General features: G+C 39.6%; 1 protein-coding gene across 1 annotated transcript in view; it reads left to right on the top strand.

Annotated features, from left to right (window-relative positions):
- Positions 1-10,569, top strand: part of LOC109465106 (protein unc-80 homolog) — a 42,033-nt gene extending 31,464 nt beyond the window's left edge. The window contains exons 11-20 of the mRNA XM_019762247.1: positions 870-1,043; positions 1,673-1,796; positions 2,842-3,036; positions 5,169-5,276; positions 6,560-6,648; positions 7,490-7,664; positions 8,464-8,583; positions 9,229-9,401; positions 9,684-9,824; positions 10,320-10,569. Of these exons, the coding sequence (XP_019617806.1) occupies positions 870-1,043; positions 1,673-1,796; positions 2,842-3,036; positions 5,169-5,276; positions 6,560-6,648; positions 7,490-7,664; positions 8,464-8,583; positions 9,229-9,401; positions 9,684-9,824; positions 10,320-10,490 (1,470 nt within the window). The 3' untranslated portion in view covers positions 10,491-10,569. The remainder of the gene's footprint in view (positions 1-869; positions 1,044-1,672; positions 1,797-2,841; positions 3,037-5,168; positions 5,277-6,559; positions 6,649-7,489; positions 7,665-8,463; positions 8,584-9,228; positions 9,402-9,683; positions 9,825-10,319) is intronic.
- The last annotated feature ends 5,742 nt before the right edge of the window (positions 10,570-16,311 follow it).

Genomic DNA, 16,311 nt, shown 5'->3' with positions numbered 1-16,311 from the left:
TGGTAAACAAGGCACACTAACACAGTAATACATTTGCTATAACACAGCCAAAAAACTCAAATAAAACCATTCTAAAAGCCTGTATCACAATAATTTAAAAAACGCCTAGGGGTATTTGCCCACTGTACCTCCATACCAAATTTCAGGACCTTGGGCCCTAAAATGAAGAAGCTGAATCCATTTATAAAAAATGGCAGGAGAAGAAGGAGAAGGAGAAGGAGAAGAAACATTAGAAAAAGCAATATGGGTTCACCACCACTTCGTGGTGTGGTGAACCCATAACTAGTGAGTCACCTGTACTCGTGTTTCGCACTCAAAAATATGATATAGTACTACTGTACAATAATCAGGTCCAGGTTTAGGTCCAGACCTGGACCTGATCCTCTGAACCCGATCCAGACCTGGACGGAATTTTCTATACAGGTACCCACCCCTAACAAGTATGCACCTCTAAGGCCACACCAATTTAATTTCTTGGTTAATGGATTTTTCTAGAAAAATAATGGAGCGTAAAAAAATGAAAAAATAATGGGGCGAAAAAAAAAATAAGAAAATAAAACCAGGCCTAGGCATCCTATTATGACCCAATATGGTACGATAGGAGCCATGAAGTCACCAGGCTGGTTCAAAATTTAAACAATGAATTTTGAACTTTTAATGATACCATTGCATTGAAAGATGGAATAACTGTAACAACTAGGAAGAAAAGGACTGTTTTCAACTGTTCTGGGCAAAATATGAGCATTTTGCAGTTGATTCTGAATTTTTATTTTATTTCAAATCAGAAAAAAATGAAGCGGGCGAATCCATTAACCAAGAAATTAAATTGGTGTGGCCTAAGACAGCACCTGTGTGTATTTCACCTGCAGCTGTTGGTGACGGTATGTGTGAACCTGCTGCTAGCTGATGTGTCTAGTGCACCTGGAGAGGGACTCACCATCCTGCAGATGAGCTCCCCCGGCATCAGCGCCCTCATGGCTCCTCCTCCCGGCTTCTGTGCAGTCATCATCAGACTGGCAGCCGCACAGATCCAGTTTCTCAAGGTAGATTACGCTGCCAGCTTGTAATAATTACTACTAGTAGGTGGATAAATACAAACAAGACAAGTTGGTGATCTATCAATTACAAGAATCTGACCGTACAATAAATGAAGTTTTGAACTACATCGAAAACATTACTGTTTTGTAAGTGTGAGAGTAATGTGGACCCTCGAAGTAGTAAGGAACATAGTGGACTGTCATAGAGATGCTGTAGCTCTACTATGTTGGAGAGAGATGATAACAGAGTACTTGTTTGACTGGAATACAGTTTACAATGTAGAAAGTAGTGTTCAGTTGTTTCACTATGATAGCCACATTTATAAGTATACAATCATGTGCATGTAGGGTAGTCAATACAATAATGTTGAAATAGATGATATTATTTCTTCCCTTACTAGTTCTTATGTTAGCTTTGAAAATACTTAACCTGAGTATGAATGACTGTCTTTTCAAACTTTTAGATCTGCAGTATACATGTAACGTTAGGTCTGGTGCAAACGTCTAATTGCAATTTAGAGACGTTAGACTAATTGTATTGTAAAAGAACTGTGTGGCTAACATGAGTTTGGTGATTTTTAAAACATGAAGTTCTGTATTTGCTAGCAAGTTTTCCTTATTCTTTCTTTAAACAGAATGATCTGACCCTGGACCAAGGTCTGCGAGGGTTTGTCAGTGACCCTAGCCAGGAGAAGGTGGACTCCTCCATGCTGAACTTGATGCTTCCACTGCTGATCAGAGTTGGGACAGGAAACAAAGGTACAATGTAGTCATTATTATCAAAGGTCAGGGCTCGAAATTTCCATTTTTGGGAATAGGTGCACTGGTGCACCCAACCAAAAACATTGGGTGCACAAAAATTCTTTGGGTGCACCATATAGAACAAAACCTAATTACAGATCTTACTGGGAGCTAAATTTCAAAGTACTACAAGAAAGATTTTTAATTATTATTTTTCTGGCACTAAGATGCCAAGAATATCCTGTATACTATAGATTTGATATGTACAAAAATACCTACAAAATATTTGGGTGCACTGGTGCACCTACAGAAAAGAATTGGGTGCACAGCTCCAAATTTGGGTGCACTAAGGTGCACATGCATCCAGTATTTCCAGCCCTGAAGGTTAATCATGTTTCACACTTCCATGTAACTACAGCAACTATAATAATTTTTTAGTGTCAGACTTCTGACATGCTGTACTTCATATCTTGGTCCCATACCTTCACAGGGAGCACTGTATGTCTGGCCAGCGCCCCTGTCACACAGAGCCAAATATGCATAATGTAGCTTCCCATTGCAAACCCTGCTGACCCACACCCAATCATGGTTAGGAGGTGGTCGGGAGCGAGGTCAGCTGTGATTGGCTGGTGTTCGGTGAGGTCGGCTACTGTTCTAATACCCTCAGTGACAGTGACACCGAATGTTTTAAATAGTTTAAAACAAGGGCTTTGGGTGTGGATGGGAGGTTCAGTGTTTTGGAGTAGGTCAGCTGACCTTGGTTGGCTAGTGTTCAGGGGCAAGGTCAGGAGAAGGTCCTGAATGTTGAACAGTACCAGAGTACAAAAATGTATGTCTTGTTGCGCGTGTGCTAATGCATGGGGTTCTTCAAGTTATTGAGTATGGCCACAACAAATTTTATGGAATCCGATAATATCAGTGTGACTGTGCATACAATTTTCTTGTCACTAAAGAACAAGGAATATCATCAATGATTATTCTTCTCCCGGTCTTAATAATCTAATAGCAAAATTACTTATAAATGTGCAGACAGGCTCCTATTTATTTCCATTCTTGTCCCCAGATATTCCCAGGATCAGCCGGATGGACATCCTTTATGCCGTGAGCACATTCCTGGGAATCCTGATCCCGGCTAAAGACGTGACTTCTCACCTGCAGCGGTCAGGCAGCATCACCGCCAGTCTCACAAGTTTCTCCCTGGCAGGAGACCACGCAGCGGCAGCCTGCTCCACCATCACTCCCTTCATCGCTGTTCTAGGTAAGAAGGTCTCCTGTGCTCTTATGCAGAATGTAGAGTGGTGCCCATCTCCATTTCCGTAGCCCTTGGGTGACACACAGTTGTGCAAGGCACTACAGCAGGGGGCTAGTCCGCTGGTAGTGCTCAGTGTTTGACCTTCCCACACTCTTTCTCTTGTGTGCTGAGTGTTAAGCAGAGAAAGAAATGTGTACCATTTTTAAAGTCTTTGGTATGACCCGGCCGGGGTTAGAACTCACGACCTCCCAGTTACAAAGCGAGCACTCTACCAATTGAGCTATTGCACCGATAAGGCCAAACCAATTTAATTTGTTGTTTCTCAGATTTTTTCAGAAAAAAATATGAAGCAACAGGGCGAAATAAAAAAAAGGGCCAAGGCACCACATGATAGCTGGAAATGTTACAATATGAGCCATGAAGTGAAATTACCAGGCTGGTTTATAATCAAAACTATTGAATGTTGAACTTTTAATGAAATGAAATTGCATTGTTAGGCCACACCAATTTAATTTGTTGGTTCTCGGAATCGCCGCTATCAGATTTCGCAGAATGAAAAAAAAAAAAAATCAATTTCTCATAGGCTCCGCCCCAGAGTTGTTGTCAAAAAATAGATCACACCACCAAAACCTGCAGTTTTATCAAGGGATGATAGGTGTCTCTCTTACCAGTTGGTCATGCGACGTATGGGAACCAATAGAAGGGCTCTATTTTGCATAACAAAATGGCGGTCAGTTTTGAGAGAAGAAACTTCGTCCAAGTTGCTATTAAACCTCCTTGCTTGAATGTAGGCTTCAAGAAGTAAGAAAATAATAGTGGCCGGAGATGTAGGAAAGCCACAATTTATGATGTTGTCAGAATTTCTGGTGTTGAAATTCTAGGGGTGGAAAAATTTGCAGAACTTAAGCTGGAACCAAAACAACTTTCTGCCGGTGGGTTTGATGTCCTTGCATGGTTTGATGAACTAGTATCCTATGTTGTCCTTGTTATGTGATGAGCGAACCCAATATATTATTCTGAACCGATTTAGCTATTGAGACTGCTATTCAGACTATTTTTTAGTTTATACAATCCAGGATTGTAGCCCTGTTAAGACATCATCATTATCATAAATTAATAAAATTAAATACATGTAACTGTTAGGTGGAAATAAGATCATGGTTATGAAAAGAGCAACATATGCATACATAGCAGTAATTAAACATATTATATATATATTTTTTTGCTTTTCTGTATACTGTACCTTGTACCTTTCATTCAACACGAGAGCCCCCGGGCCCCTACTAGTATTTCCAGCCCTGGCTTTACCATCAGACTTCACAGCTTTTTTTTTTTTTTTTTTTTTTCGCCCTGTCGCTTCATTTTTTTCCTGAAAAAATCCGAGAACCAACAAATTAAATTGGTGTGGCCTTACATTGAAAAACTTGAACAACTAGGGAGAACAGGACTTCTTCAACTGTCAGGGCCAAAATATGTCTTTCATTGTCAGCATTTTGCTGTTGATTTAGAACAAAAAAAAATTTTTTTTTTTTGCAAATCAGAAAACATGGTGAGTCCAAGAAACAACAAATTGAATTGTTGTGGCCTAAGCTTGCAAGGCAATGGTTGGCATCATTTTGTCTGGAGAGACGATGGAGACCGTGTCAGTTCCTACATCTGAGTGAGGACGGTTGACACAGTGGCCTTCGCTTGGCTTTGTTTCAGGTGGATAACAGGTCGCGAATCTGAGACCCACACACTTGGGTGTTAATAGCTAACTTTTCCTCAATTATTTTTCAACAGGATGTATAGCATTCATTGTGATGTTCTTAGTCTTAGATGTTGGCTGCTATACCAGAAATTTTGCCATATAGCTGGTACAAATCTATATGTACAACAAATGAACAAATGTCTTCATCCCTTTAATAATATGTGGGTGAAATTGTATGTGGCATCTTTTTACCTCCATGAAAAATGGAGGTATTGTTTTTGGCGTATATGTCTGTGTGTCTGTCTGACTGACTGTTTCCACAACTTCGTGGTCAGCATAACTTCAGAACGTCATTTGCATAATTAATAAGGACAAAAACTCATATATTTCATGGAGGTATGAGATCTTGGAATTCTTGTTTCAATTGCACTTGTTTTATATCTTGCAGGTTTGAAAATCTTACTTACGTGCTTCTCCAAGAACTTGACAGAGGAATGGGGCATGTTGTCTGCAGCACTGCAGGAGTTTGAAGTGGCGTTCCATCCAGTTGGAACCGGTACGTGGACCCTCTCATGCTTGGTTCAGTGGGTTTCTGTCCACTCTCCAGGCAGAGGTTTGGGTTTTGGCATGTTTTGAGACTTTTTTATTGGGGTTTCTTTTTTGCACTGGAGTTTTTCTTTCACCCAACCCAACCTCTGCCAGCAGTCGAAAGCTTCAATGTGGTATAAACCTAATCTTTTCTCAACACATTACAGTCGTTCTGCAAGGAGGTGTGAACCAGACACATGAATAGGCACAGTCAGCAGGAGGCGTGTGGCCCAATGAATGCCTTTCTGACTGGCTAGACGTGTGATAATCCACCACAGTAAAGTGGATACAGTATCCCTAATGATAATTTGATGGTTCCCGGGGAGAAGCACTGTCACGTTTCCTGAATAGGTTTGCCCCGCCCCGGGGTGAGTGCCGGCAGAGGTTGGGTTGGGTGAAAGAAAAATTCCAGTAGAAAAAAGAAACCCCGATAAAAAAGTCTAAAAACACGCCAAAAATAACCCAAAACCCAAATCTTTGCTTGGAGAGTACTTTCTGTCCTGCCAGTGTTGTGTATGATGCCTGGTCTATTTACCTCCCTAGAGGAACTCCTCCTCCTACAGAGGTACTGTTTTAATGTTGAGTATGCACGCCTACATTGTATAACTCACAATCCTTTTAATGTATTTGTGTGAATTTTGGTATATTGTGGATAATATTCAGGTCCAAAGGAACATGCATGGGGATTTGATTCATTGGTGAATAATAATGGACTGTTCAACTAAGGATTTTGACAAAACAATACACATGGGACAGGCAGCTATTGCTGGTGTTGTGCATTTTAGCAGTATTTTCTCACTGGTATTTCATCAGAATATCTTGGCACCCCTGTACTAAAAATTGTGTGGTATTATTCATCCATCATCATCATGATACAGAACAAGCTAGCTGCTGCTACCACGCATGGTGCTGCAAAGACTCCTGGAATTTACCTGTCACAGACTATATATGCTAGGAAGAAACCACTGCTGCATGTTTCATGTCGTTTGACCACTGTTCACTCATTGACAATTTGTTACTTTTATGTAGTCTAAGAGTCTTTTTTTGTATGATTTTTATGTACTTGAAGTCATTAATAGTTACTTCCTATCCCTACAGTACCAGATAGCCTATGCATACTTACTGTAGGATTGGTCTTTATTCCCATATGAGGACCAACCTCGGCAAATGATGACCTGCACACCTACCCTTCTGTCGAATCGACAGGAGATTCCAACAACAACAAACTTACTGTAACGGTTGTACTTGCAGGTGGCCTGGCATTTCTGGACCTGATGGACTTTCTAGTGACAAAAAGACCTCCAATATTTGTGCTGCTGAAGCCTTTTCTCCTCATACAAGTAAGATGAAATTTTTGTTTGAATTTCTTGAGTTCAACCTGATTTTATTTTATAGTGAATTTTGCAGGCTGATTATTGTAACAGTTTGAGATGATTTCCTTGTAGACACTTTTGGTTACACTTCAGCAAAGCGATCACAAAATTAAGAATCAGTTGTCATAGAAATGGGCCATAGAAATACGATTGAAAATGAAACATGATTGAAAATGAGCACCATTTTATAATGGATTGTGTCTGATATTTTAGTCCGTATTGCTGTTCACTTTTCTTTCCTCTTGTTCAACTGATTTCAATACGTTAGATCCTATAGATAAATTCAAAAGTACATTCTTAGGGGAATAAACAATACAGTGTTCAAATAGGAAAATATATTAAAAAATGTTTCGATCTTAGAGAACACATGTTATATTGTTACAGAATAGTTCAACCTTTGTTGTTACCGCATACATATATTCTGTACGTAGAATGACGTTATCCACACAATGTATTTAGCTTTGTTAGATCTTTATTAATTTTGTAAAAGACCATAGAAAAGTCCCCAGGTACTTTTTTGTTGTGCCAAATACCTTGATACCGCATACGGCTGAGGGAGGCAATGCCTATACTGAGCCATTCTAGTCACTTCTGACGTGCTTGAATTTGAGGTGCGTCCAGTGCTTGTCCAGATTAGTCTTGAACTGGTTCACTGTTTTGCTGTTCACTACCCATTCTGGTAGTGAATTCCAGTCCTTGACACTCCTAATACTGAACACTCGGCCTCTCACTCTCTTTTGCAAGGGGAACTTTTAGCTTGTATTTGTGACCTCTTGTTCTACTGTCCATAATAAAGAATCTATTTCAGCTCTCGAAGGTGGCCGTTTTGACGGAGCAGGAAGGTTTGCTGCAGGACCGTCTGCAGGAGAAGCTGTACGGGTCCAGTCATCTGTCTCCTGCTCACGCCAGGGGGAACTGGGACGTCCTGCACGATCTGTTCCAGGAGATGAAACAACTTCGTGATATCGCCATCAGCGGAAAAGGTTTGGAAAGTTCTTTAGGTCCTGTTGTGCACACATGATAGTATCACCTTAAAGACCAGGGGGGGAAATGATACTATCCCATCATCCTTTGCAATACACATCCCACAACACGTGTCCCAGATGGCTGACTGTCAGCACCAGGCATATAGTCCTGTCATGTTTCCTTTGAAAGTGCAGCAATGGCAACAATTTGACCAGTAATTTTTGGTTCTTTTAATTATCAAAGGACTCAAGTAGTGTATGAGGCTATCTGACTTTTGTAACTTATGTACAACTTCTTACATTGTGTCTTAAACATTTATGCAAACATTTGCTTCAAAAATGGTGCTCAAACTTCACCAAACTAAAGTGCTTTTCTACAAACTCTGTTGATTGGTGATATTATACATCTTGTGCATCAGAAAACCCCAAATGCACCAAAAAGCACCCATGGGAAACAGAAGAAAATATTATATTTGATATGATTTATGTAATAATCATCAACAAATGCAATTTTCTTCTGTTTCCCATGGGTGCTAAATTTTGGTGCATTTGGGGTTTTCTGATGCACAAGATGTATAATATCACCAATCAACAAAGCCTTCCCTGCTAATGTGGGTTCAGATCTAAAGTTATAGTGAACCGTAGCAGCTTTAAAACCTTCACCCTTTGAACCCAATCCAACCCTATTTTCCCACTAGTGCCAGACAGAATTTTAAAAGGTGACAGAGCCCTTGACTGTTTAACGTACATTTTACTTCAGCATAAGTTTTCTTGTACACTCATTACATTTTACAATTTTCCTCCAATGTGCACGTAGGATCAGAGTTCTTTGGCTGTTTTCCTGTTTCCAGTGATACATGTAACATTACCAACAGAGGGTCAAAGAATTCTGTTGAAACTTCCACTCATCCTGACAGTATGAAGCGCTCAAAAAAAGGTAACAATGTCCTTTTTTAATAAGTACTCACTGATAACAGTTAAAACATCATTTTTTCACTTATATGGGGGCCCGCATGCCCTTTTCCGTAGAGCATAATTGGCCGTTTTAATTCTACGTAGAGCGTAGATGGACCGCTCTAATTCAACATAGAGCGTAATTGGCACATTTTGTGTAGAGCGTATGACCATTTTAATTCTACGTAATGCTTTGTAGCCACTGAGTACTAGAATTTATCGTAAAGCGTAAGCAAGAGGTTTCCGAATTCAGCGTAGAGCGTTGTCGGGACCCCACCATGCAGGCCCTCTTATATCAGAATGTTTTGAAAATTCGTTATTTGCTTGCTCATTATATTTACCGAAGGAAAACATAATGTTTTTGCTACGTTTCTTCTTCTTCTTCTCCAAACAGTGACCTCTGACCTGAACCAATGTTGTGTCTGTTGCCATGGTAACTAGTGTTGGGTTACATCATGTTACATTTTTTATAGTAGGAGGGATTTAGACTCCTGTCTGACCATATATATATTTATATATATAATGTGTTTGCGTACGAATTAATGCGAAGGTAAACATTTACTTTCCAAATGTTACCTTTCTAGTTTTTGCTTAGTTTAATACATTGTACCAACTACTTCCCTATCAGTGTTGCTGGAGGACTGTAATGCCTACAGTCGGCGTACCAGCACAGTCAGCTCACAGGTGTATCTCCATCCACGATCCGTCCTCCGCGACTCTGTCCGCAGCGAGCCTACTCCACGTTCAAGAGGAGCGGACATCAGTCACCGGCCATGGCACCGATCATCAAGAGGTTTGGCAGTAAGTATGTCACTGTTTATTTTGATTTTTCACAGGGTGAAAGGAAGGGCAAAACAGGTGCATATGCACCTTTACCATACAAAAACGCATAGTAGGATAGCATTGTTAAAATTTTTGTTTGTCCTAAACTGTCACTCCAGTGCACCTATACCTATAGTTTGCGCTTATGCAAATATGCCCTTCCGTGTTCAATTCATTGTGTAAGAAATATTGTCCAATGTCATCTACTATTGTGTACATGTCTTTGATGGCTTTTAAAAAGAGCACCTGTTAATATTCCAGGATGACAGTGTTTGGTCAGGCAGAGCACGCTCCATGGCAGGCCACTCACCTCAAGCATCATGGGAGAAGGCAGAATCCAGAGGAGCGTCAACTACCAACAAGAAGATGTCCCTGCTCCACCCCACACACTTTGAAACTGGGGTGGGTAGATTTTTACCTGTAGTATAATGTCCTTGGTGTGTGTGTGTGCGCACGCGCGCGCGTGCATGTGTGTGTGTGTGTGTGTGTGTGTGCGCGTGCATGTGTGTGTGTGTGTGTGTGTGTGTGTGTGTGCGTGCATGTGTGTGTGTGTATGTATGTGTGTGTGCGTGCATGTGTGTGTGTGTGTATGTGTGTGTGCGTGCATGTGTTTGTGTATGTGTGCATGCATGTATGTGTGTGTGTGTGTGTGTGTGTGCATGTGTTTGTGTATGTGTGCATGCATGTATGTGTGTGTGTGTGTGTGTGTGTGTGTGTGTGTGTGCGTGCATGTGTGTGTCTGTGCGTGCATGTGTGTGCGTGTGTGTGTGTGTACATGGGAGTGTGCTTGTGTGTATTTGAAATGTAGAACATTGTGAATTTAATATAGACTCTGAGTAGCTTTCTGTCCTAGTTTACTGATAATAGATTTTTGATAATAACGATAATTGTTTACAGGACTATGCGGACCAGTCTCCTATGTCCACAAAGTCGTATGGAGGAGCATCGTTCACGGGCATCGCTCCCATAGCGGAGACAGAGAGCGCGTTTGGACTGTACAGTTCTGATGAGGGGGAGGGGAACAGCATGAGGGGCAGCCCAACTGTCGCTGGACTCATGGAAGATTAGGCCACAATTTAATTTCTTGGTTAACGGGTTTTTCTAGAAAAGTAATGGAGTGGGCGGTCGAAAAATAATTAAAATAAAAACAGGCCTAGGCATCCTATTATGGCGCCAAATGGTACGATAGGAGCCATGAAGTCAACACACCAGGCTTGTTCAAAATTTAAACAATGACTTTTGAACTTTTAATGATACCACTGCATTGAAAGATGGAATTACTGTAACAACTAGGAAGAAAAGGACTGTTTTAACTGTTCAGAGCAAAATACGAGAATTTTGCAGTTGATTATGAATTTTTTTTCGCAAATCAGAAAAATGAAGCAGGCGAATCCGTTAACCAAGAAATTAAATTGGTGTGGCCTTAGCTCATAATAAATATTGTCACGCTTTAGTAGATTTTACTGATGATGCGTGTATCTTATGTTTTGTAAGATTTACTTGTATTAAAGAAGAACAACTGTTACCGTGTTCTTACACAATTGTTCATGTATCAACTGTGACATTGAGACCTGGCTGTTCGTCTTTGAATGCTTGTGACCTGTTATCAGTGCATGAATAACTAATTATTCTAATCAGAATATTAATGTTAGACACCTTATGGAGTTATTGTAACAAATATGACCACCATTTGCATAACAACCTAAACACTGCCACATACACATATTTGCTACTTTGGGCGTTTTTTTTTTGGTGGGAGGGGGGGGAGGGGTAGCTCTTATAGCGGCTTGTTCTGGAACTGTAAAACTTTCAAGGAGGATAACTCGAAATTCAAAATCAAATGTGCATAATTAATGAGGAAATTCTCTACATTGTACGTTAAATTTCCTGCGTTCCATGACAGGACTATTTAATCTCATAATAAGAACATGACGAATATGAATTATGCAAATGAAGAATTAATTTGGAATAATCTTATTTCCTTGTTGATTATGCAAATGAATTCTTTATTTGCATAATTTATTTTTGTCATGTTCTTATTATGATATTAAGTAGTACTGCCACGGAGCGCAGCAAATCTAATGTAGAGAATTTCCTCATTAATTATGCATATACCTAAAATCAGAGAATTTCCTCATTAATTATGCATATTCCTAAAATCAGAGAATTTCCTCATTAATTATGCACATACCTAAAACCACAACAATCCATCAGCCCATCATAAGATGTGGTAAATGGCGGGAATCGGGAATTATGGACTTTTATTACACAGTGTCTGTACAAGGTACACGTGTATGACATTGTTAAACATTGTATAACAACATTGTTAGCGGCCCCAATACATGCACAATGAACAAGTCATTACCCCGATGAAGATGACAGACGGTCATGGAAACCTCGACTGTGTTAAACAAGTGTTTGAATATAGAGCTTTACCATTCAACAACAATAGTTCTCAGAGACTAGTCTACATAATGTGACATACATCGATAACTAAACTAAATCCGACTGTGGGAAAGTACGTCTAGTAATTTGTATGTGATAAATATAATTATGTACATGTATAGCGATCTTGTTTAGAATTAATCTGGCTCTCTTTTGTCAAGTTTTGAAATGCACCGTCATGTATGTATGCATGTATGTCATATTAGATGGACATAAGAGTTGGGCATGATAACAGATACATGTATGACACATGTCAGGCTGTGTACAACATTATTAGTTGAAAATATAAAGACTTACTGAATGTTAGGCCACACCACCAATTTACTTTGTCGCTTCTCGGATTCACCCTGTCCATTTATTTCTGATATAAATCAACTGCAAAATGCTCGATGAAAGACATATTTTGGCCCCAACAGTTGAAGAAAGTTCTTTTCTTCCAAGTTGTTAAAAGTTTTTCAATGTAACAGTGCAATTTTGTTCAAAATCTATTGTTATGATTATAAACCAGCCTGGTATGTTCACTTCATGCTCATATGTAACATTTCCGGCTATCATGGGTGCCTAGGTCCTTTTTTTTATTTCGCCCTGTCGCTCCAAATTTTTTTCTTAAAAAAATCCGCGAAACAAGAAATTAAATTGGTGTGGCCTTATGCACGGTTGGGTGTCAGACGTAATAAATGCACTTGGATCAGAATATTCCCAAGAAGACTGAAGAGCTGTGGACAATTGTATGGTCTTTGTGCTCGATAAACTATTAAATTGTAATCTTGTTCTCTTTAATTGTCTTTTTACTGTACTGCCATGTTTTGGGCATATTATATCTGAGACTTACGTTAGGCCACACCGACTTAATTTTATGGATGACATCCGCGCGCGCATTGATTTTCGCCTGTTCTAAAAAAAAAGACCAAAGAAACGTCCTCCAAGGCGCTTGCCTGGCTCTAGGTCTGGGTAGTCCATGGTAGTTAACGACAATACTGAGCCGGTGGTAACTCTGGAGGACGGCACCCAGGCTGCTGTAGCTCCACGACTGAAGACCTCAGTACATACGTACAGTAGCGATTCATAAACTCCGCAAAAAGTCAGCATGTGCCGGCCGGCTTGTCGTATACGTCGCTACGTAAATTAACAATACATGTACCAGCTTTGTATTCCTGTGGTTTAGTAGCATTTTTATTTTTGGTCGGAATTTTTCTACTCGCCTGCGCGCACTAGTTTGGGGGTCTTCAAAGGATGTCATCCATAAAATTAAGTCGGTGTGGCCTTACACATAATAAAATCACATACATCTGGAGGATGTGAGATTAGAGTGAGGCCGTGTGTTCGTCCCTTCAACAAAAACTCACATAAACTTCACATTGAACAAAATCTGATTTCTCTGCTTAGCTAACTTGACACTATGAACTAAGCTGGCTAGGTTACAATATCTGCCATCAAGGTCACTTTTTAGTAAATGATAACTCGTATCAACGTTCAGCGAAGTTCATCTTGTAGTCAGACTGAACATTCACAAATGCAATTTCAGGGTGGCAAAACTGGATTTTCAAAGACAATTCTGGCCATGTTATCATCCAGAATATTCCGTTTTGCCGCCCAGAAATGACATTGGATGGCTTTAATGGTGGACCTTAAATTAGTAAGGCCATGTTGATTTGATTATATGGCTGACATCTACGCGAGCAGGAATTTTCGGCCGTTTTAAAAGAAAAGGCTGCAACCATACTGTAAATCGTACAAAAAACGAAATGAGCAAATATGTACCGTAAGTCGCAAAAAAATTGGAAAACGATACCAATGTCGTAGAATGCCAAATTAAACGAAAAAGACGGAAATGTAAAGAAATGAATTTGAAGAGTAGATCATACGACATACCATACCCTGTGTCATTTGTTCAACCTTCATAACCACGTAGATTTCATAATGAAAGCAACTTTTTTTTGCCAAAGTCCTTTTTTTCGCACGCTCGCATCAGTTTGGGGGTTCCAGGGGATGTGTCCTCCATATAATCAAATCAACATGGCCTAGTGATGGGATTGCATTTCCAACAGTGGGTCAATTTCAATAGGCTATATGACAAGAACCTTTTCTTCACCGGGTAGATTACTCGGTGGTCGCAATCACAGACCGTACATGGCAACCCAGCAGTTTATTGTTTACTTTTTTCAAGTAGTAAATTTAGTGGCTATCTTGTCTGTGTTTTTGTTTGTCAACTACTCCCTTTTCCAAAAGACGGCTCTCCTAGGCCGTCCATCGCCTACATGTAGGCTAACGTAACTCAATGATCTATGAACAGTTGGTTGACTAAAATCTCACTTTCGATGTCTTACTGTCACAGTGATGTTATTATTGACATATTAATTATGTGCATAAGTAGACAGCCTGCAGTCAGGTGCCGTACTACGGTTTTTGTTTCATATATTCACATATATTTATTGATTATTGGGCAAAAAGCAAAAGTTGCTTATGTAACACCTACTCAAAAACATACAGCGAGTATAAAATACATTGACAAGATACATGCATAATTACAAGGTGGATAAAACCAAGATAAATACAAACAAGTTGGTGGTCTATCAATTACGAGAATCTGCCCGTACAGCAAATGAAGTTTTGAACTACATCATAAACATTACAGTTTTGCATAAGTATGAAAGTGATGTGGACCCTCAAAGTAGTAAGGAACATAGGGAGCTGTCATTGAGATGCTGTAGCTCTACTATGTTGGAGAGAGATGATAACGGTTGGTTGTGTGTCAGTGGCGGGATGTGGGACGATGGCGGCTCTTCTCTCGGTCAGTCAGCCACAATAGTCCAGGAGGAGATTCTCAGTTGAGGTATAGAAAATGGCAAAATTAGCCCACCCTGTACATACTCAAGTCAGTAACTTCATGTGTTTTAATCACTAAGGTCTAGGTGGGACCGCGAAGTGGTGCTATGGGCCTTTATGCAAATTTATGCAAATTGGTCAGATAATCGAGCATTACTTGTCAAAGCGACGTCAAACATGGCGAAACTTTTTATCAGTAGAAGAATGTTGATTTTTAGAGACTTGTAAATACATCACGTGATCACGTTTCCATGGTGACAGTTGCTAAGGAACGTTTGACGTTAGTTACGGAGTGGAATACGTCACGATTTTTTTCGGGTTTCTCCCCCTGGACTAACAACAACTTTGCTGACATGCCAACACAGTTGTTGTAAGGCCACACCAGTTTAATTTCTGGGTTAACGGATTTTTCTAGAAAAATAATGGAGCGGGCGGGCAAAAAAAATTAAAAAATTAAATTAAATTAAAAAAAACAGGCCTAGGCATCCTATTATGGCCCAAAATGGTACGATAGGAGCCATGAAGTCAACCCACCAGGCTGGTTCAAAATTTAAACAAAGAATTTTGAACCATTGCATTGAAAGATGGAATAACTGTAACAACTAGGACGAAAAGGGCTGTTTTCAACTGTTTCAGGCAAAATATGAGCATTTTGCTGTTGATTCTAATTTTTTATTTCTATTTGCAAATCAGAAACAAACTAGAGTTCCCCGATCTCATACCTTCGCCAAATGATGGTTATCTTTATGACTGACAAATTATACATTAGATTATTCAAATGGGAACCTAATTTTCATGAATCATATCATTTTATCATAATCTCAACCAAAAGACAGTCTTATAGTAACAAACAATGCATTCTAGTATTTCCTAATAAATTATGCAAATGAGGTCCTGATTTGAATAAATTATGTTTAATGATGTTCACCTCAACTTAACTTTCAAATACCACAAGTATGAAATTACAGGCAGTTATCATTACATAATTATAAAATGTTCTCATTAATTATGCAAATTAAGTCATTATTAACATAATCAATATCTGCCTGTGTTTCTCTCGTTGTCAATTACCAATGTCACAAGCTTATCATGGAATGCAGCTGATTTCTAGAATTTCGCCATAAATTATGCAAATTACATCTATATTTGCATAATTGTCACATAATTATATTAAGCATCGCGTAAGCTACCTACATACCAAAAATCACGACGATCCGTTAACTGGTTCTTGAGTTATCCCCTTTTGAATATTTTCAAGAATATATCCCTGCAGTTCCAGAGCAAGCCACTAGGGGGCCCAAACTCATGTCACTTCTTCCCCAGCAAAAGAGCTACCTACCATCCAAATTTCGTCACCCCAGCATGTCTAGATCATGAGATATCAAAACCGGAAGTTCAGCTGCAGTACCATAACAAGCCGCTAGGGGGTCCAAAATCTAATCATTTTGAGGTCTCATCAAGACCTACCCACCTATCAAGTATCAAGACAATCCATCAAGGCCTTCTCAAGTTATCGTGTTTACAGACACACACACACACACATACACGAACGCCTCTGAAAACATAACCTTCTTGGCGAAGGTAACAATAGATTTTGAACCTTTAATGAAACAAAATT

This window comes from Branchiostoma belcheri, unplaced genomic scaffold, assembly GCF_001625305.1.
Source record: "Branchiostoma belcheri isolate BF01 breed outbred unplaced genomic scaffold, Haploidv18h27 scaffold148, whole genome shotgun sequence".
Taxonomy (NCBI): Eukaryota; Metazoa; Chordata; class Leptocardii; order Amphioxiformes; family Branchiostomatidae; genus Branchiostoma; species Branchiostoma belcheri.
The sequence above is the reverse complement of the archived record's forward strand: the minus strand, read 5'-3'. Positions and strand labels throughout refer to the sequence as shown.